Consider the following 22,920-nt stretch of genomic DNA (forward strand, 5'->3'; position numbering starts at 1 on the left):
ATAAATGGGTATTGAGATAATGTGGGAGGAAACCCATTTCTGCATGAATGCATTGTCAGTCCTCTCATGCAATAATGGAGTCTTTATTAACCTTGCAATATAGCCATTAGGTCACCACTACTTTATCAAAATGTAAGCCAATTTGGCTGTCTTGCATCTTTTTTCCCAATTTAAACTACCCTCCCCATTTGAAACCATATAACATATATTGCAACTGGCAAGTCTGTCCAAGAGATTTGTATGGGGCAAAGTATTTCAGGTCCATTCCATTGGCATGCATGTGCATGCACCAAGTCAAAGAGAAGGAGAGGCATTTATAGACATCATAGCCATTATTGTAATTCACTACTACATGCTTGCATATATATATTTTTATGTTCTAGCATCTAATTCTACCAAGCTAACTAGCATGACGACACAACTAGTTAACCAAGGTTGAGTTAGGGAAGAGTTCGGGAAACAGAGACGGATAGAGACAGACAAGGACAGCAGCCCTAAGTTGTGAAGCTCTGTCATACAGTATTTTCAGGGACTTTAGTTACTGTATGTATAGTGTATGTATCGGGGAAGCACAGGAGGATGTGCATGACTCTACACGGCTAGTTTAGCCTGTTTCTTCCTCCTGTGAGTGTGATTCTAGATCATTCTACCCACACAGGCTAACAGAGGTCCTGACCGACTGGAGGAGGAACAGGCTGGAGGATGATATTACATCACTGTACGCAGTTTATAAAACAGTAAGTAGAGGTGTCAAGTCTATCAGTATGCAAAACAAGACTCTGCCTAGTGCCTATAAAAAGGGAATCATTAAAGAACCAGAACCTATTATAGGTTTTATATAATACGTATAATACGTTAATTATTGTTGTTTGAAGTCGACACGATGCAACGTCTTCTACAAAAACTCACGTCAGTCTTAGCAATGAAAGCCTGAAAGAGATTAACTGTAGAATTCTCTGTAATCTGTGCTGATCATTTTGATATTTTAATATCTCTCTTTTGTTTGTTGTAGCATGAATGAAGGCACCTACATAAACAGATTATCATGATGTCACCTGATACTGTGTCTGGAGTAGAATAGACCATGTGGAAAGAGCAGAAAAATAACCATGTATGTACCTTGGTGTAACTATTACACAGGAGTAATTAATTCATATACTATAACCTTTTCACTGTAGCATATTCTCTACAGAAAGTATTCGTTTCTCCGTCCTTTGCCTAGTGCTAGAGGGCAGCATACACTAAGGGGGTCAGGGGTGGGTGGGGCAAGGGGAGGGGAGGCACGAGCGCTTAGCCAAGAGATACATACGATATGGACTTGCAAAGATGACAGAATTAGAAGACATGCCTAGACGGGGAGATCTAACTAATGACTCAATCCTTACACTGTCGTCAGAAGCTGCCTTATCTATTTTCACCTCAGGCAGTAGGCGTCCCCCGGGCCCGGGGCCGATCAGCGACACCACGCCATTGCAGTCCACCGTGCTGTTCCTCTTGCCGATTAAGCCTGTGTAGCTGTTACGACGGTACGGGCTGAACAGGGAGCCCCGGCGCTCATCGCATTCCTCCACAGTGCTGTGCTCGTCGTCGGCAAACTCGTTCTCCGAGTCCTTGCCGCGGCCCTTGAAACTGAATATGCTGCTCTTGCTGTTGTGGCGGGACAGGTACGGTGAACCGGGGATGCTCAGGAGGGACTGCAGAAAGTGGAGAGGAGAGGTGAGGAGACGATATGGAAATAGGGAGGAAAGATGACAGGAGAAAAGAGATGATGACTAAGATTGATGTGCCCTGGGGAGTTCATGAGTTAGCATTGATTACGCTGTAATTTCCACGCTCTTTGTCATCATTTCCAGAGGTCAGGATCAAGGGCAACAGCTGTGGGATATGGAAAGGTTTTACCCCAAGGGAGTGGTTCACGTGACTTTATAATATGAATGCATAATTAGGTCAGTGATATCCTACACCAGCAAGGTCGCAATCACAGGAGCGAGGCTACATCACGGAAAGGAATACAGGTCACGGAAACATCAATCTAGACCACTGGCTCCCAAACACTGGGTTCGGGCCCATTTGTGTTCATTTAAAAATATATAAGAATTTTATGAATTTTAAAACAAACAAACAAATCTAAGAAATGTAATAAATAACAAAGAATTATATTAATTAAGAAGTAGTGAAAAATATCTGACCTACAAGCTAGCAGTGTATGAAGCGATGCGTTGTGTGCTAGTAGATCGTCTATTTTTACTAGTTTGGGTCCCAGGCAAACGTCTAATCTCTCGTTTGGGTCTCGACCTGAAAGGTTTGTGAACCACTGACCACCACTGGTATTCATCCTGACACCATTACACAACCACGTAGAACATGCTAACTATACCATTACACAACCACGTAGAACATGCTAACTATACCATTACACAACCACGTAGAACATACTAACTCAACTGAATTGTCCGACATATTTTGAACCACAAAGCGGTGACTGTGCACTTGATGAGTCAGACTGTGACATAATGTTCTGTTGCCCTAAAATATTGTCTGAAAAGAAACGGTGAAAGCAATGATGATTTCACTTTGCAGGACCATTTTTGAGTGGTGCAACCAATCCCTTACATAGCTGTGTGTGTGTGTGTGTGTGTGTGTAGCTGGCTGGGTGCATCTGAGCACGAAAACAGCATTGTTGTTTTTCACCACCTGTGCGCAACCTAACACACACACAAACACACACGCACATATTAACTGTATATATGGATATTTCGGGTGTGCCAGTACAGTACAGTACAGTACAGTACAGTACAGTACAGTACAGTACAGTACAGTACAGTACAGTAACAGACAACAAACCAAACCATCCGTCATGGTTTGGTTTGTTGTCTGAGTGTTATGTAACCTTGTGTGAGCCTCGCTCTCTTGTAGTACTCTTTGGAACGGCATGATTTGAGTGCCAGCACAGCCAGAGTTAGCAGTGATTATCAAAGCTGTAGGACTTCTCCCGCTGAAACATTCATATATAACATTAATCAATGTGAATAATTCAGAGCCTGCTGTATCTTTGAGCAGAACACACCCTGTAGTGTGTGAGCTTATGCAACGCTGTTCTGTTGCAACATACATCTGAAATGCTCACTCATTTGATCGAATTCACTGTCTAATATGCAACCTTCATTGATATCTGTGTTCTAATCTACACAGTATATACATGTAAGTCTATTCCCATTTTATATTTTGGTCTCAATAGATGTGGCACATAATGGCGTGGTTAATTCCTATGGTCCGTTTAGCAACCTAAATATTTCAACTTTCAAAGTAAATTAAAGAAAACCCTGAAAAATCATGCAAATTTCCATTCACCCACCCTCACACTCCATTACATTCTGCCCAAAGACGACCTCTCTCTCTCACTCTCTCTCTCTCTCTCTCTCTCTCTCTCCCAACCTGATTTATAATGGAAGACTTTCGACCCAGGCGGTTGTCGGGGAAACGGAAGCGGCTCCTCTTGCTGCCGCCATCGTCCGACTCAGACTTCACAAACTTCTCGCTGTCGCCTTTCTCCTTGTCCTGCTCCTTCTGCCTCCACTTCTTCTTGCGGTTGCGTCGCTCCTTGGCGCTCTTGGAGCTCAGCTTGGACATCTCCGAGGAGCTGCAGGACAGGTGGCCGTCACCACCCTCATCCTCCACCGCATCCTCTGACTGTGTGCCCGCAGAGGTCGCCATGGCAGCCGTCTGCCGCGGAACACAAGAGTCACAACGATGGCGCCACTATGACTCAGTAAAACAATGGTTGAGAATGAGATGATGTATGATGATAAGAGCGCCCCTCACTTCACACGGGTGTGATTTTTATAATAGTGCTCAGTGTGAACAGCCCTTAAGTATGGAAGTAGCCTATACTAAACCTATTTCTATTTACATGGGTAAGTACTAAACCTATTTGTATTTAAATGGATAACTAAACCTATGTATACTTACTTGAATACATACAGTAAGTAAAACAATTTCTACTTACATGGGTGATGGAGGATTATAAGTAACCATGCAGGTAAATAACCAAGCCTATTTCTACGTGCAGATCTGTGCCGAGCTTCCACCTTTACTATGTGATCAAAATGAAAGATACGCTTGTCTCCTGAACAACAGGCGAAATGGCAGAAAGTCAAACCTGGGCGTCTTCCTGTTGTCTCTTCAGCTGCTCCAGCATGATCTGGAACTCTGCCAGCTTCTGCGCCGCCTCCTCCATGGTGGCCTGGTTCTGCTCCTCGTAGGCCATGGCCACCACGGCCAGGATCAGGTTGACCAGGTAGAAGGAGCCCACGAAGATCACCAGCACAAAGAAGATCATGTAGGTCTTCCCGGCCGCCCTCAGCGTCTGTGGGGAGGAGGTGGTATAGAGCAGCGGTTCTCAATGTTTTTGGCTGGGGACCCCCGGAAATGTCTCGTGACCCCCTCCCCGCCCCCCCTTCCCCACCACCAATACAAATTGGTTTCAGTATTCATTTATGATATATTTTCTCTATTATTAAGGTTATTTTTGCAGTCAGATATAATCATTAAGAAAAGTTTATGCATGCTGCTGCAAACTCTTCATTTCCATTTTCCAGCCATTCAGCTGCAAAACAATAAATAGGGAAATAATTTAAGGAACCCCCAAAATAATTTGGCGACCCCCCCGAGGGGTCGCGAGTCGCGACCCACGGGAGCAAGGGTGGGTAACTTTGACGATGGAAAGGGCCACTATAGTTCCTCATTCACTCCAGAGGGCCACATTGCATATTACTGTCGTAGCAATGTCGTTGCGATTTCCACAATTCAAAGAAATGCCAGTAATGTCTGCCCTGGTCGCTGCCCTGTGCACTTTCTTATTACGAAACCTAAAAGGAAAACGGAATTGCAATTTCTATTTTCTAATTCATAATGTTCATAATGCCAAAAACTAAATTGTTAATCGCAAATTATTTGTGTGACGGCCCGGGCATAGCGGTCACCTAGGCTGCTAAACCCGATCCCGACGACCTTTGCTGCGTGTCCCCCCCCCCCCCCCCCATATCTCTCCCCGTTTCCTGTCAAACTACTATGACTATCAGGGCAAAAATCACATGTCACATTGGTGACATGTGAGCCGTGACCTCTGACCCTATCGCATTGTCAGTATTGACCTTTCAGTCAGTTCCTCCCTCTTAATGATGAGTCATATTATGACTCGTCAGAATGTCCGCCAGCCCAGAACCACTTTTGGATGGCTAAATGAACAGGCAATGCATTGTGGGTAGAATGACTAGGTTGTACTGAAGACAGAAATAGCGAGCGAGCCGGTTTAATTCCCGCTTCTGAATGGTTGGTTCCAATGGGAGAATGAACGTGAACACAGCTTCTGAACCAATGGGAGAATGTGAACACAGCTTCTGAACCAATGGGAGAATGAACGTGAACACAGCTTCTGAACCAATGGGAGAACGTGAACACAGCTTCTGAACCAATGGGAGAATGAACGTGAACTTCTGAACCATTTTTAGCTCCATGGTAATGGATGTGGTGAAGATGTTCATACTAAAATGGCTTTTTTTATGCGAGACAAATCAGGGGGAAAATCGAATTTGTTATCCATTTCCCAGCAATACACTCTCGTGAGGTTTGGGAACATATCTGAAGTGTCTCTCTGTCCATCTGCAGTCTGACGGACGAGGGTCGGACACAACGCCTCTCAGCCATTATAAAATAAATATACCCGGTAACCTGAGACCTCTTGTGGCTTATTGCTTTATTAACGTGAAGTGAATGGACAAAGTAAAATTGTGTTCCATTTTTAACCATTTCTTGCAAAAATATCATTTTTGGGGGCATAAATCCCCCTGAATTACTTACATTAAACAGGATCACTAAGATGACTAAGCATGATTAAGAAATTGCTGGGAGGGTCCTATATTGGGGATTGAGGCAACCACACTCTAATTTTCTAGTTTATATTACTCCTCCAGATTCTGTCCAAATATCCCACAAATCGTTACACAGTATTTCTACAGTCATGTGCTCAAGACAGATCGGTCCGATATTTCATATTCTATCCTAATTGGCTAACATTGGCTTTCAAAGTTTGCAGGATTGGCCCGTTTTGAACAAAAAGCCTCAAATGATCACTTGAACCTCTCAGCATCCACATTCTGGGGGAATTAACAGCTTGTAGGTTGGCCATTTTGGGGGTGAAGAGATTTGGTGTAGACAGAAAAAGCGGTTAAAGTACAGTCCAGTTCTCCAAGACTAAAGGGTGTTAACTAAGTGGTTACAAATGTTCCCTTCTCCACAGCTATGACTTGGAAGAGGGACTGTTGTCTGCAGGGAGTAGAGCCAGGAAAAAAATGACTTCCTAGGATACAGCAGGGCAATTCCCTTGTCCACAATCAATTATGAATGCAGTTTACATGCAGCGCAGGGAAACGCAATGGAACACACCATGACACTCCACTACTAGCATAGGGAACAGAAACTGTCATGATGAGTCAAATATATTTCCCGCCCCACATGTAGCCAAATATCATGCATCTAAATAAAAACACAAAGAAATTTGCCCTCAGCATCTGTGATTATTCGCCTACATGCCATGGCATAAAGTGCTACATCAAAACTCCAGATTTCTATGGACGTAGGCAGCTAAGATACTGGGAAGAGGGGGGTCAACTATGAAAAATAATATCTAATTTGCTCGTGCTCTGCCATACACAATTTCAGCCAATTTCATACAAAATGATATTAGTACCCATGAAAAAAGGTTTACAGCGAACCTAAACATGCTGGCTGCATTCGTCACTCCAAACATACATAATAGCATTACAGAGCCTCTGTATGCACCAGAAATAGCAGTAGGAGCTGGGATGCACCCATCAGCTCTCATCTCCCTCACTGGTTGGTGGCCATACTGTAATCCTGGCCCGTTAATATTTAATACTTCCTTCCCACTGTTCTGGCTCCATGTATGCTGAATTCTGAGTGTCTCTCCACCCCATTACAAGAGTATAGCTTGCTTTCTGCTGAGACAGACATGGCAGCCACGGTCCGGCCACAGGATGCAGATGTGGCCTTAAATTCAATAAGTGGTATTGCGTTAGGGGTTATCTTTTGACAGGAAGTCAAAGTCTTATCTATATAGGGATACCCATGTTTGTACAGGCTCTCTACTACATAATGCTCTACTGTAGTTAGTGCATGTGTCCTGCCTATAATGGACAATAATGATTATTTTTTAAGGGTGAGTGGGCACCCCCCCACTCCTCTTACTGTTCCCCTTTCATTTAGAGAAGTGGAATGATTGTAAGAGTGAGATAGTGAAGAGGGGGGGGTTACTGTACATGACAGCTACGGCCTCTCTGCCTTTGACAGGAATAAGGGTATAACCATTTAACACACTTAAAGTAATGGATCACATGTAATGTAATGTGGGGGGGGGGGGGGGGGGGGGGGCTAGGGGGAAAATGACAGATGCCAGACTTGTGAATGCAGAAGTCTTACCAGCATGTAGAGGTTTTCCCAGAAGTCCTGTGTCATGAGCCGAAAGAGAGCCAAGAAGGCCCAGCCAAAGCTGTCGAAGCTGGTGTAGCCGTAGTTCGGATTCCGCCCAGCTTTCATACATGTGTAGCCCTCCGGACAGCGCCTAACAGGGGGTGGGGGGGGTTTAGTTTCATACATGTGTAGCCCAGGGGGTGATGAGTCATCGCAGGTTTGCATATGCTAGTCTGGCGTCAGGCAGACTGCTGACGGTAGCTCTTGGTGGCATCAGTGGCAGAAGAAGAGGGGGAGGGCAAAGGCTACTCACCCAGAGTCAGAGCTGTTCCCACAGAGCAGAGCATCCAGTTGGCCAGGCAAGACATAGAAATTGGCTGAGGAGAGCACAGACACAGAGCCAATATGAGTCATTTGTCCTTTGGCATCTACAGTGGTTCATTCATTTTCCTGCGACGTCTATTCAATATGTTCAATTTCAAAACTCAACTTCCGTCTGCCCATGCATTTAATTTAATAATAATAATAATAATTTCAGGTTTTGTCCAAGAATGTATCATATAAGACATTTTATTTCTAGATTCAGTATATGGGATTGTAGTGAAGTTATGTCTGACGATTCTCAACAACAGAACGCATTGAAATGAAGCAAGATGAAATTACATAAAACTGATTTTGTTGTATCTGTCAATATGTGAGTTTACAACACGTCATGTGGCTGTACAGCATCTACTCACTATCGTTATTGATGTACTCTTTCCAGTCAAACCCCTTGCTCCCATTGGCCAGGTAGTTCACGGTGGAGTTGATTGGCCAGATCACACACTTCTGCCGCAGGTTGCCCATGAAGAGCTGGAGGCCGATAAGCGCAAAGACACTCAGGCAGAACACCGTCAGAATCATCACGTCCGATAGCTTCTTCACAGACTGGATCAAGGCGCCCACAATGGTCTTCAGACCTAGACGTAAGCCACGCACACAAATCCAGGACATGATGCGGACGCTGCTAATGCCGGCCGTGCCTACCTACCTATCTAATGTCCATCTAATGTCTCCCTAATTCAGTTGGAGGTACGGTAATGCAATGCTATTGCATGTACACTACAGTAGTAATGCTGAAGACACTAATCCTTTCTGGGGAAGTTTAGATTAGATTTAGGAAATAAGGGTCAGGGTAATAATAGGTCTCTCTGAAATGCTAGGCTGAATACCTGCATAAAAACTATCTAGACTCTACTTCTAAAGCAATAAATAATGCAGAAACATTTTAATATTTGCAAAAATAAAATGGTATTATGATTATATATTAAGTAAAGGTGCAGAACACATGTGTGTGTTTACCTGCCCCGGTAGTGGGGGAGGCTCACAGGATTGCTGTACTGAATATATGCAACTACATACACGGTACTGTATAGGTAGGTACTAGGTATAGTCATATATTTTGGACAAAATCGACAAGACTAGACATACATAACATAATTTCTACAAACAAAACAAACAGTTAGTACTTGAGAGCATTCCCTTTCTTTTCTTTTTCAGAGCCATTATCTTCGCAGCATCCAAACTTGGCAGAGTATCCAATTACACGAACAGGCTTTTATACTGGAGAGTCACTACACACAGAGTCTCCTCTCAGCTAAAGAGGGGACGAGACTTCCAGAGAGCTGCACTGCCAATGATGGATGAAGAAAGACTCTGAAGAAGAGTGAGAGGAAATCCCATAGGAAAGAGAGCAGAGCGGCACGACAAGGGCAAAGGGGCCATGAGAGAGGGACGGTCAGAGGCACAGGCAGGGGACGGGGGCTAGAAACGGCATGCAAGTCATTTAAACTCCAAGGCTGAAAAGGAACAATTCAATGCCAGTGCCAATTGCACTTTCTTGAACTGCCTTGTTTGTGTGTGTATATATTTATACAGTACCTATACATATGGGTATCCTTTGGGAAAAGCACTGACTCCCCTTACCCGAACCATGTATCCTATCCCATCCGCATCTTTTGCAAGAGACAAAATCGATTTACCTTCCAGACAGGCCTCCTCTGGCAGCATTCACTTGGGTCCAGCAAAAAACTCAAACAACATGGAACCAGGTTGGCCATCAGCCCCTGGCTGTTTGGTCTCTACAGATAGGCTTCATAAAGTGTACAAATACATATTCTTAAAAAGTGTGGTCAAAATTTTGGCTTGTATAAATATTTGTATATTCCCAGTAAAAAAGGAACCTAATAAAGATAACTTCTTCTTTTTTTAACTCCAGAGATTTACTCGACCCATGTATCAGGTCAATTGTCAATTTTGGACAAGCTAACATAATTAAGTCAATTGTCAATTTTGGATAAGCTAACAGCATTAGCTGAAATATTACATTACAATAATATGCCCAATTGCTCTGGAGATACTATTCTCAATTCAGGCCTTACATTTCCAAAGTGCATAAATTGTCATCTGGGTAAAAGTTGAATATCAATCTACAACTATTGATTTAAAAAGATGAATAGATTTTCTAAATAACACCATTCCCCCATTATCCTTAATCTTCTGCCTGGCCCAACATACAGCCTGGTGACTTACGTTATGAGATGTAGTATACTTCACTAGATATTGTTATGCTTTATTTTTAATCTGTTAGTTTAATGTAATAAGACTGACTATACTATTACTCATATTACTATTGAGCTGTAAAATGCTGATGCAGGATTTTCAAGATAAATAAATAACTTCAACCATATTATCGGTACTTTAGTTGACTGGTGTTCCCCAGGGCTCTATACTAGGCCCCCTTCCTGATTTCGCTCTACAATCAAATAGCCAATCTACAAGCTCACAACATGTCCCAATTTGAAGATCTGCTATTTTTGCCACAAGGTGCACCCAATTACCACTAATGAAGTGCATGTGATGATTAGTCACTGCTGACCCTGCCTTTCTTTACTTTGAATATAATGATGTTGGTTCCATTCATCAGCATTACACATGCCTGACATGAAGTCAATGTCCTTGACTGAACCTTTATCTATTAAATCCTTTCTGAACAAGTGAAGACTAAAGATGTCCCGATTCCTTAAGGAATACATATCTACTCAACCAATGCTCCTGTCACAAAGATTTTATTCAGGTGTACAAGAGCCTTTTGAATGAGCCAATACAATTGTTGTTTTGATCAACATCTTCTGTCAGGTGATAGACAGATGTATGCAGGTCATTCAATCAATCCATCAGTATCCCTAAAAACGTCTACAATGCTGTTTCTTGTTCCACGTGATATCATTCAAGTAAGTTGTAAAAAAGTTGTAAAAAAATAAAAAGGCAAATCAAACTTCCAATGCCATTTGTCAGCCAAGCTCTTAGTAGTCTTATATTATAAAGCAAGTGACTCAAAAGCATCATGCAGCATAAGAGAAATGTTCACAAACTAGGCTTGGCAGTCTTCATACATAAATAAATAATGGGTATATTCTGTGGGATCTCTCTAAGAGCTATGCCATTTCTCATCTGAACATCGACACAAGATTTCTCTTAAGTTTGAGGAGGAAGATTATTCTCCAATTAAATTGGTATAACCACAAAGATATATATTATTTGTATTTTAAAATTAAACACTTTAAGTGAGTTTATCACGTTTCCAATCCAAATATATCTTAATGATCCTCTTGTAACTGATAAGTACTCTTGTACTATAAGGATCTTGCTTTATAAATGTGTTGTTGGTGGTAATGTTCACAAATAATGTAAAAATAATTAAATACAATTCAATATTTGGCTGAATGCCATGGTACCTTTAGGGTAGTGTTAAAAATAATACTTTATATTCTATCAAATTTACTAGGACATGGATTGGACATAGTCTATTCCAAAAGCTAGTAAGCTAGTGAACAGAGCCATTTTCTGAGGAAAACCACAGCTGCCTTTGGAAAGAAGCCTCAGAATGAGAGTGCTACAGGGGCAAAAGAGAGTGCAGACACTTTGGTGGAGGCCCTAGAATAGACTGCAAAGCCTATCAAAAATGTATTAGTACCATTTTTGATAATTTTCAGAGGGGAAAATAAATAAAAAATGGGTTGCCTCCAATTAGTATTTTTAATTGTTTTGGTCACTGTCAATAAAACATAATCGTAATCATAATAGTGAGTAGAAAAAGAAAAGGGTGAGAGGGTCAGCCTTAGTGTTTAAACTGAGTCTCACCTGGAATGACAGAGATAGTTTTCAATGCTCGGAGAACTCTGAACGTTCTCAGCGCAGATACATTGCCCAGGTCCACAAACTCTGTTACATATCTGGAATAGGGGAAGGATCACACACAGAACAGACACCAATGACAAAAACACACACGCAAGAGCACAACACCACCGAACCAGAAGGAACGACGCCACTCACAGAGCCTGTCCACGAAGGAGGAGGAAGGAGGAGGGGGCGGACGTGAGGAAATAAAGGAAAGATAGAAGACACGCACACCTAACACCAACCCCGCCCTCGACCCCACCCCAATCCTGTCTTACCTGGAATTACAGAAATAGTTTTCAATGCCCTCAACACCCTGAACGTGCGCAGAGCTGAGACATTGCCTAGGTTTACAAACTCTGTTATATACCTGCAGGATCAAACCACAGTTACAACAGCTCATTATTTACATGCACACAGATGGTGAAAGCCTATAAAGGAGCCAGGATGGAAACTAATGGTGGGTGAGATACATCATGTCAGCAGTGGGCAGGACGACACGGTGCCTCAAACTGGACAGAAGGAAGGTAAATTACAGAGGACGAGAAAGATTAAAATTATAAATCAGATGGATGGACGTGAGTTGTCTGCAGAGAGGCTGCTGAGTGTCTGATGGAAGTGTTCCATCCAACAGTGAAGTCAGTGGAAACTCAGATTGACAGAGGAAATGGATGTGATATCAAAGAAAGAAAGAAAGAAAGAAAATACATCATTGAATATATTTTCAATCTGATTATTTGTCATCATATTTGTAAAGACAAAATTTGAGATTAAAATAGCATAGAGAACATTACATAGTCAAGAAAAAGAGACATTTTTAAAAGTACTTACGCCATAGAAATGACCATGAAGTCCAGCCAGTTCCATGGGTCTCTAAGGAATGTAAAACCGTCTATACAGAATCCTCGTGCACAGATCTTTACAAGAGACTCAAACGTATAAATTCCAGTGAATGTGTACCTGGAAGACAAAAATGTTTTACAGAATTAGTAGGGCAAACTGGCTGGATCAAGGCTTAGTGATTTTCTAAATGTGTCTCATGCTCTCATTAGCTGGATAAATACCAAAACAGAGTAGAGAGGGTAAAGACATGTGATGGGTAATGCAAGTCGCTTGCCAAAAAATGACTCATGATTTCACGGTCATATGGTTAATTCAGGGCTCAGCACACTACAGGATATTCGGGGGGATTTGGGGGGAATGCCCGACCCGTTCTACTGGGAGGGGTGTTCCCCGTTTTTAGCCTGATCTGAATCAATTAACTGTAAAGTGTAAAGATTATCCTATAAAGTAAACGGTTCACAGATCTAAGCTTAAACCCCCTGATTTGCTCACAGAAGATCGGGGCCACCTCAACAAATTATTAAACATGTTTTATATTTATCTGGATGATTACATCACTGTCTGAGCCATTACCATCAAGGATAATTGAGAATGCATACTTCTATAGCGCATGCATACATGTTTAGTGTATTTTTAGTGCATGTGCACAGTACATGTTTAGTGCATGCGTGAGTGCGTGTGTACTTACTCTACTTGTTTGGACCACTCGGGAGGATCACTAAAAGTCATGAATATGCAGTTGGTCAAAATAGTAGTCATGATGATCACACTGAAAAGAGTGGGTTAGTAGTCAAGGAAAATGTCAAAATAGAGGAAAAACAACACACAACACAACACTCTGACACACCACTTAAGGCTAAAGTGGCAAAACAGCTGCTATGAACCAATAATGTGATTTCTACGGTAACAAGAACACTCGGCGGATTTACCCTTTTTGCCGACTTCTCAAGACAGGTCGGCAAACCGTGGAGAATATTCGGCAGACTCTTAAGAAGATTCGCCGCGCGACGACTCTTCTTCAGATTCTGCCGAATATTCTCCACGTTTCGGGGCACTTTCAGCAGCTGCAAGTTTCTGAATGTTAGCTACTGCTAGCTACTGTGCTAACGATGCTAAAGCAACACAACCAATTTTTTTTATTAATCCCGTGATCGGGACGGGACGGGGGGGAGCTGGGTGGACCGCAGTGTTTGTTTACAATAAAGTTTCAATAGTTGTCACTGTACAATACTTTAAAACAGTTGTCATGTTGCACACAATCAATTTGGTCATAGCAGCCGCTGAGCCGCCTGTAGCCTCTCCTCTCCAAGCAGCAGCCCACAGTGCCTGCACCGTGAGACCGCAGTGAGAACGCTATAGCATTGCAAGAAGCTAAGGCTTAGCTGCTAAGCTAACACAACACCAGCCATGGTGGTGGTGATGTTAGCTTAGCGTAGCGTAGCTTGCTGCTGCTTGGCTGTTCAACTTCACTTCATCTCTGCACAGCGCAGCAATAGCTTTGCTTTGCGTTAGTCAAAACTAAAAGCGAGTGACAGTGAGACGAGCATGTCGACCGTAGCAATGAATGGAGACCTATTTGGAATGATTAAATCCATTATTGGCCTGGAGAAAGTTACAGCCGCTCCGCCTCCTCCTCCCTGGCACGGTACAATTAGCCATGTGCTATATGACGTTTTGTTTACCCTGCGACAGGGACTGAGAGACACTTGTGAAAGCTGAATGCTTTTGCATGCTTTTATTGATCTGCTGTCTGATCAGCGTGCATGATCATCATGCAGTAGCTAGATGCGCGCTCCAGTGCCGAGATTTCTTCCCGTTTCAGCGACTCTTCGTCACTTTCCGTCCGAGTTCTCAGACAGAACTCGGACCGGAAAGTGACGAAGAGTCGGCGAAAGGGGAAGAAATCTCGGCAAAGATGAAGAAGAGTCGGCGACCCGAGTTCTCCAGTATTCATTTCTACAGGCAGATTAATGCTAAATTGCTAACTAATTCTAAAGCTTGAGCAGCACTTTTAGAAAACCTCCAAGCAGCACATAACAGCTGGTGGATAAGAGTACATGCTTGCCACACAGGTTGCCACAAAAGCCATTATTTTACCCATGAAATATTCAAATGATATACGGTGGAAGTTTAGTACATGGTTCATTCTCAACACGAACACAAAAAGAACTGTGCTCATTCTCAACACGAACACAAAAAGAACTGTGAGCTCATTCTCAACACAGACAGAAGTGCATGTGCTTCCATACACTTTCACACCGGCGTCAAGGTGTTGAGGTTATAACAAGCCGGATCTAAAAATGTACTTACTGATAAGCTCATAGAAACGTCACATTTGTGAGCAAACATCATCGTTGTGATACAACTAAGCCTAAATCAAGCGTGATTAGTCAGTAATAGCACATGGCATTTAGCCATGATGACTGAAACCTCAACTCAACCTTATGCACTGCATCATCAAACACACACACACGCTCGCGCAACCCAAATTAGTTTTGAACAATTGATACATGTATGCATAATTTATATGCAGTAGGTATACACTATACAGCCTACTGTAGTAGGAATTGGCTTGCAGATTGTCGGTCAAAATGTGTTTAACAGAGTCTGTAGCAAAGCCGTTGGATGAGGCCTATATAGTATCATATGGGGATTGGTTTCAGTGTCATTTTCAACATCCAGTAAATCAGTGGTCCAACTTGACCTACTTTCTTGGAGGAGGATTGCTTAGATTAGCCACAGCCAGTGCTATGATTTGTGCCTTTCTTTCCATTTCTTTAATTGAAGCTTCTCTCTACAGAAGAGCGATATGACACTGGCCTCCGGCTAGACTGGCCGCATGCTCTGAACGCCTGTGTGAGAATGAGGGCATAGTATTTAACCAATGAACACTGATTGTTAAGGCTGGTTGGCCATTGATAATGAGTGATTGTGTCTGTACTTATATTATGATAAATACAATCGAGCATTGATTTAACCCCGTATTTAAGAGTTACTTTAGGTTTAGGACAGTAGGCTGTGGGTTCGAATCAATTGTACATCCGGCTTTGTCATGCGAATACAATTGGCCCATGATTGGCAGAGGGAAGCCGGGGGAGGGTGATATTGGTCATTGCTCGTACTCCTACAGGCTGGGGCGGCAGTGTGTGGGGAGGAATTAACGAGGACTAAATTGGGGAGAAAAAGGGGTTAACAATTTACTACTCTTGCTACCTGGTTACTGTAGCTTGATTAACTGTACACAACCTGTCCAGTATAGCAGTCTAATGCTTCATTTATGAAGAAATTACAAGCTCACAAAGCTTGTAAATCTTCTGTGTTTGGTGCACAGAAGACAATGTATAAATCAATCTAAACACTGAACATCATTTAGTAGCAGTAAGACAGAGGTAACGTCATCATGAATAATAGACATGGACAGGAAACACTTTTGTCTCCAACTGTTGAGACACCAATTGAAAGGATATGAATGTATCAAAATTTTAATAGCTATTCGCCTAAAGATGTTAAAAGGACTTATGAAGTACAAGGCAGGGTTGGCACTAAAGCGGAAGATTGTCTTCCCTCTATTTAGCACTATAAATGTCTGTGGAGAGAAGGAAAAAGAGGGAGGACAGAGGGGGAGAGAGGGAGGAAAGTGTGACAGAGAGAAATAACTGTTATAATATACGTGTGCACTGATATACATGTTTATAATAATATAACAAATCATATAACAGTATAGTGTCTAAAACAGGTGTAAAACAAGTACACTGCACATATTGTTTATAAGAAGACAATAGGAAGCTGTTGCAGATTAATTAATTAATTTAAACAATGCAATCATTTTGCACAGTACCATTAGTAATCATTAAGTACAGCACCAATAAATGGTGCATATATATAGCGCTTTTATCCAAGGTGCTTTACAGAGATTGTGCATTACATTCACCCATTCACGCACACATTCACACACCGATGCCGGAGGAAACCATGCAAGGCACCAACCTGCACATCGGAAGTAATTAGGGATTCAGAGTCTTGCTCAAGGACACTTCGACACTAACTCTGCATGGGGGAGCCTGTGTTTGAACTGGGAAACTTGCGGTTCCCATCCGTAATAATGTACCATAAGATCTTTCTCCACATCTATCCACATGTGCAAACAAAACAAACTCATAATTCATATATACTGTATGCATATTGAGTTTCTGTAAGAACAAAGTACTGGAAACATATCTTCCCATTTTAATACAGTAAAAATGGCTGATGGATTGTTTTGCAACATCAACTAGTTGTTGTTTTCCCCTGTCAAATAATTACAATGTTTGTTTCTCAACCGGAAATGTTGGGCATAACATGTACAAGAGCCTGCTTGCTTGACTGGCTGTCATGGCAGTGGTGGTATTTGAGAGGAGCGAGCAAGTAAGAGAGAAAGAAAGAAATAAAGACCAAGTGGGGGCTGGCAACCTCTTTCAGTGGATAACCTCATAATTGTTTGAATAAAACATGGAGATTTACATGAAACTTTAATGAGTCTTTATGAGTCTGTGCATTTGCAGAAAGTGATGTGTATAGCCTTGTGCTTTTAACAAGGCATCCTCCCCCCCTGCATTAAGCCCTACCCCTACAGCCTACAGAGCTGCTAGCCTCATGCTAAGGACTGAAAACAGCGGTGTCAGAGCCAGAGGTGAGAGAGAAGAAGACGAAGACAAATTAGAGGAAGAAGAACGAGATATGGGGGAGTGGAGGAGGGGGAGAGTGCCCTAGCCTCAAGGGGAGGCCTTGTAGCTGGATCCTTACTGAGGTAAAGTAACATACACTGCCATAATACATATAGTCAACATGATGTCACATGCTGCACTATGACTATATGTACAGCACTATATTACACTATATGCATTCAAACAAGGCTAATCCTACTAGAATCGAGGTTTCTCGTTAACACAACATACTTTGTCTCCCACTGAAAATATCCGACCTTCAAGCTCACAACCTGTAGTGAGGTATAGATCTGCTATTCATGGGGCGAGACACCGGCGCGCAACTACTGCGAGTACAAATCGGGCGTAAACATAATGATTTGAGACTATTCAAACCACCGAGTGGAACTGGGGAGACTTTCAGGCCAGAGGCCGAGACATGTTCGACACTAATTTGACTGGAATCCACAGACAGTGCAGCTAAAAGTTACGCATGTCAAGTACAGTAAGTCATGAATCATGATTAGATCATCTCTCTCTCTCACATACTCTCCCAGTCGCCATCTCAATCGCCATCAGACACAGAACAGCAACCTGGGCACAAAGCATTGAGGGTTTCTAAACGCTGTCAACATTATCTCACTCAGCAGTATGGCCAGCTATAGGCCTAGTGATGCACTTGGAAATGCTCCAGTTGCCATTTGAAGAAGCCAAGAATACCAGCATGACATTTCAGTTGAATAGAGCCGTTGTGCACACATACACATATGCCGTGTGCATATGTTTAACCAGCACACACAACAACCATGCATGCATGTGCATACACTACACTCGGGCATACAGTACAGTATGTGTGCATGTAAATGAACAGAATTAAAAGTCTCCAGGATTTACTGTAGTCTACAGTAAATGGAAAATAGGAGCATTTACACGACTCTTCTACTCTTTCAGACACACACACACACACACACACACACACACACACACACACACACACACACACACACACACACAACTGGTATGTAGGAAGGAGTCCTTTCTTTAACGCATGACTAAACTGCTGCAAAGCTACTGAAATTTTCATAATCCAGAGGAGGAGAGGAGATGAGAGGAGAGGGACAGAGTGAGTGAGTGAGTGGAGCAGGCAGGCAGTAGACTGGAGAGATGCAGGGCAGGGAGAAGCTAGGGGGGATGGGTGGGAGGCAGAGGGAACAGGGCCTCGGCACAGAGGCTCCAGTCATCCGGCAGCATCTTTCTGCATCTGTGTGGACCACAGCGGCCCATCCGTAAAGACCTGCTTTGAACCCCCCGTCCGTTGCCTTCTTCACCCATCACGGAATATGATGTGGCACGGCCACAGCGACAGCCACTGCCTCAGCCCCGTTCGCCACCGCTCCAGCCATTTCACCAGTCATGTGGTTTGACTGTTGTCTGTCACAGCAGAGTGAACACTTTACAAAGAATTGCATTCTTGACAGAAATCCATCATCTGCTTTAGGATGAAATGGTGGTGTCGGTGTATGTATGCGCTTGAATTCTTTCTCTGCTGCTGCCTGTGGCTGTTTTTTTTTTGTCCTTCAAATGCTGTAGCATGGCTGACTAGAGCATCTTAAAGCGCACTGTGTTTTTGTGTGATGTTTCTGTAAAACGATGCACGGTGCAACAGTGGAGTGTAACCTTTAAGGACCTACACAGTAAAGACACATTTCAGTAACATCTTTGACTGACTGTAGGGGTAGAGCAATGATGATCATGCATCCTTGCACACGTCTTCCAATTTGCCCTGTCCTCACCTCATCTCCCCCTCCCTTTTCCCTCAATCTACCTCTCTCTCTCTCTCTCATTCTCCCCCCGCCCCTCTCCCTCTCTCTCTCTCACCCTCTCCCCCTCTTCTGTCCCTGAGAACGACCTGTTTCACTAGTACTAGCTAGTACAACATTGTGCTATACCGATATACGCCTACAGCTAAGCCAGGCCTATCCTAATGCAAATCATCCAAGACTGCATGTCCCAGCCCTATAACACTGCTCAGGGTGGGTAAGTGGAGAGTATCCATCCTTTCATCCACATCTGCCCCTCTCTCCTCCTTGCATGGAACACACCATTGTATCACATAACTTTGTTGAATAACAGCAAAAGCAGCTAATGAAATAATTTAAATCCCTTTAGGTTTTTCTTAAGCCTGTCAGGGCTTTATTTTACGATGAGGACCACCTCACAATATCCCTTACAAGACCACAGTCAAATCCTCAGTGGTGATTTATCCATTTGTAACACAGACAGTGTACAAAATACAAATGGAAGCTATTTGCGCACGTTGAGCTAAAATAACACTCCAGATTTTTACAGTGTGGCTGCTAGCTCTCCGTGACAAAGACATACAAGACACCTTCCTTCCCACCAAGGTCAATACCTGGTCTGACGTAAGGGCTGAACAGAACGCCAGCAGCATCCACGCACTCCCACTGGCAATTCAATGAGACTAGCTTGAGGTGCTCCTCATAATGTGATTAGGACAGCGGTGCTGTCGGTGGCAGAAAGGCAGACTTGGAGCCTTCACATTAAAACCGTCAGTGTTTACCTCAGAGACAGAGTGCGTACAAATGTACAAATTGCACAAGCTCTCGATGCATCGTGATAAATCTTGTAGATCTGCTATTTTCGCAGAATGTTCGCCTATGTTTTGCCAGAATAGGAATACTAGGGTTCATGTGGTTAATGATCTGTGCATTGTTTGGACTCTCAGTGTACATACATTAACACTGTAGGCTACTCTATGTGCAAGAGAAGGACAAACACAACAACATGGAAGGTTGCGTGGCTCCAGAAGGAGAGACAGTGAAATCCGCTAGCGACTACCGACTGTAGAAGCTTCCATGAGAACAAAGTAGGAACGTGAGTGGAAATGCAAGAGCGAACTGTGCATTAGTGAGTGACAGCATATCAACAGTCCAGCCCTGGCTCCACATTTCAGACAGCAACAGAACCTTGTTTCCTTCTTGTGCACTGCTGAACTAGTGGTGTTGCATAACTGACAGCATGTGCTGTGTGAGTGAGGGAGGTAGTCTGAGACACACAGATGGAAACAGACACCCACACACCCACACACCCACCCACACACACACACACACACACACACACACACACACACACACACACACACACACACACACACACACACACAGTGACAGATTTGTCATATTGAGAAGCCATATTCTGTGCAATACACATCCAAAGAACAGTTGCGTTTCTCCACAGCACTCTAGATTCTCAGCCATTTTTCTAAAATACAATATATTATGTAAACACTAGCCTATAGTGAACTCTGATTACCGGTAAGACTAATTAATTAAATAGACTTGAGCAGTAAGGTATTAACCACTCGGGGAGCATATAACTGTATGGGAGCAGCGCTTAGGGACATCGGCTGTGCACTGAATGCATGCGTGTTCATTCACTGGGCGCGTAAATGCAAAAAGTGTCATTCTTGATTGTGTTACACACCCATGAATCATGGGGCCTTTTGATTTGGTGTAGCACCAGAGCCCTCAGAGGGGTTGATTCGTCACTGTTATGTTGGGGAACTATTGCTCAGATCAGCCAAAAGTTTCACAGTGAGTATATGAATACTGCAACTTTCCTACACTGCAACAGAACCATATTCCTACTCAGAAAATTAGAGAACATAATATATATACAGCAGGTTGCTCCCTCATTCACAACCTAAATCCTGTATAACCACATATAATATCTATAGGCTTATTAGGCTATACTTTGTTGAACAGGGTCTGGGTCAGTACTTGGCACCGTCCCTTTTTCTCTATACATGACATCTCTTGAGATGCGATGAGATCTACAGGCTCACGGTGTCCGCAAATTGTGGTGCATCGTGAGCTTGTAGATCTGCCATTTTTGCTGAATGTTCGCCTATGATGATATGCACAGAATGCATTGTTTCATAGGTAAGACCAAGTCAAAACCTTGAACCTACATTCATCTACTGCAGGGGTTTTCAAGGGACGGACCACCAGCCACCACCCTGACTAAGGATCAACCTGGGGACCATTCTTGTGTTGGGGAGGGGGGATATGGGCGTATTGTGGGGGGCAGAAGCTTGAAATGAAATATTGACTGTTAAGGGCTTCATTTAATTTGTTAATTTGAGGTGAATTAAATCAAGCCCATATAGGGAGTCAGGGACCAGTCGAAATTTAGGAAAAGGTGGGCCTGGAGGAAAATGGGAGACGGTGATGCTTTTCTAATTTTAGTCAGAGGGAGGGTGAGCTAATTTCACTTCGAGTCCGAGGGTAATCCAATTTTGATAATAAATAGTCCGGGCTTTACATGTTTTACTACAGCTTTTCTGAATTCAGTCGAACTTTGGTTAACGATACCCCTCTGTTGCTTTCACTTGGTACTTCCCAACAACATCCTCGCTGTTGGGCAGTTTCTCAGATGAAGGCTGGCTATGCGAGGCTACAGTTTCTCATTGTTCCTGCTATGTGTCAATCCTTGTGATTGGTCTATCCAGACACTGGGCGTGTGCAGTTTTCTTTTCACACCTGAGACACAGCTGTCTCCTCTGTGTGTCCTGTCTCTTCTGTGACGTGTCTCTTCACGTGGTTTGATGACACAACCTTGTTGCATGGCTGTCTTCTGCCCTCCCCCCTCCATGCAACAAGGTTGTGTCATCAAACCACGTGACTCCCATTGGAAATGCATTGTGAGCTGTGCGACACACAGAAGAGACAGGACAGTGAGGACACACAAAGGAGACAGTTGTGTCTCAGGTGTGAACGGCCCCTTACAGAGACAGACAAGTCCGCCGTCTGTCTGTAGTCCCTCCTAATCCTATCCACATCACTGGCCACTCTCTTCATACAGACCAAGGTATGTCTACACATCTAGGGGCCACAATCTGCATTCAAAGATGTTCCTACAAGCTTTGTCATTGGTCGGGGAAAAAAAACCCGGTTGAAATGACTCGGTCAATGACCAATCAGGAAGTAGACAGGCAAATCAACCAATGACAAAGCTTCAAGGAAAATCTTTGAATGTGTCACAGACTACATTTTTTGGGAGCGTTTTACCCATTGCTGGCTCTCTGAATTCAGTTTAGCCATGACGTGAGCACCCCCTCCAGAGATACTACCGGGTCCTACTTTTGTGTCGCTTGTGTGTCCCCATAGAGTTATACTGTGATGCTCCGTCGGACTAAATCTGAGACGAAAACAACCAACAACAAAGCTGCTGCTCTCCCAAATCTGGCTGTGACAGGCCGTCTGCCCCGCACGGAATACGATCGCCATTTTATTTCATTGTGTCAACTAAATCCTTGCAAACTAGATTCAACATACTCAAGCCTGCACACATTCTAAATATGCCCCCGAAATATTGTACTGAGCAAATGGACTGTTACCACCTTCAATAATAATGATAATAATAGTCTTTATTGTCTACACATTATATATTTTCTTTGTCATGGACACTTGTACAAAACATTAATAATTCTACTGGAGTTGGAAGCATTAAGACCCATTTTAACCCTCAGTGGCTTCCTTTCTGAAAAATAACGTCATTGTAGAAAGATTCACGTGTTTAGATATTCTATTTACAATGAGAAGCGGACGGGAGCTGGTGCCACTTGGACCCGGACGTAACGTAGCACTACAAAATGACGTCGGACTTA

General features: G+C 43.1%; 1 protein-coding gene across 3 annotated transcripts in view; it reads right to left on the minus strand.

Annotated features, from left to right (window-relative positions):
- The window catches only part of scn8aa (sodium channel, voltage gated, type VIII, alpha subunit a), a gene marked incomplete at its 5' end in the record, with an annotated part of 51,331 nt that overhangs the window by 24,996 nt on the left and 3,415 nt on the right, over positions 1–22,920 (minus strand). For 2 of the 3 annotated variants that reach the window (XM_080764635.1, XM_080764634.1), the window contains 10 exons: positions 1,419–1,694; positions 3,436–3,723; positions 4,160–4,366; positions 7,498–7,639; positions 7,802–7,865; positions 8,226–8,447; positions 11,671–11,762; positions 12,538–12,666; positions 13,238–13,318; positions 16,002–16,135. In XM_080764635.1, the coding sequence (XP_080620761.1) occupies positions 1,419–1,694; positions 3,436–3,723; positions 4,160–4,366; positions 7,498–7,639; positions 7,802–7,865; positions 8,226–8,447; positions 11,671–11,762; positions 12,538–12,666; positions 13,238–13,318; positions 16,002–16,135 (1,635 nt within the window). Of the gene's footprint in view, positions 1–1,385; positions 1,695–3,435; positions 3,724–4,159; positions 4,367–7,497; positions 7,640–7,801; positions 7,866–8,225; positions 8,448–11,670; positions 11,763–12,537; positions 12,667–13,237; positions 13,319–16,001; positions 16,136–22,920 lie in introns of all 3 variants that reach the window. The other variant, XM_080764633.1, reaches the window with a different exon arrangement.

This window comes from Protomyctophum bolini (genome assembly GCF_963924005.1).
Source record: "Protomyctophum bolini genome assembly, chromosome: 5".
Taxonomy (NCBI): domain Eukaryota; kingdom Metazoa; phylum Chordata; class Actinopteri; order Myctophiformes; family Myctophidae; genus Protomyctophum; species Protomyctophum bolini.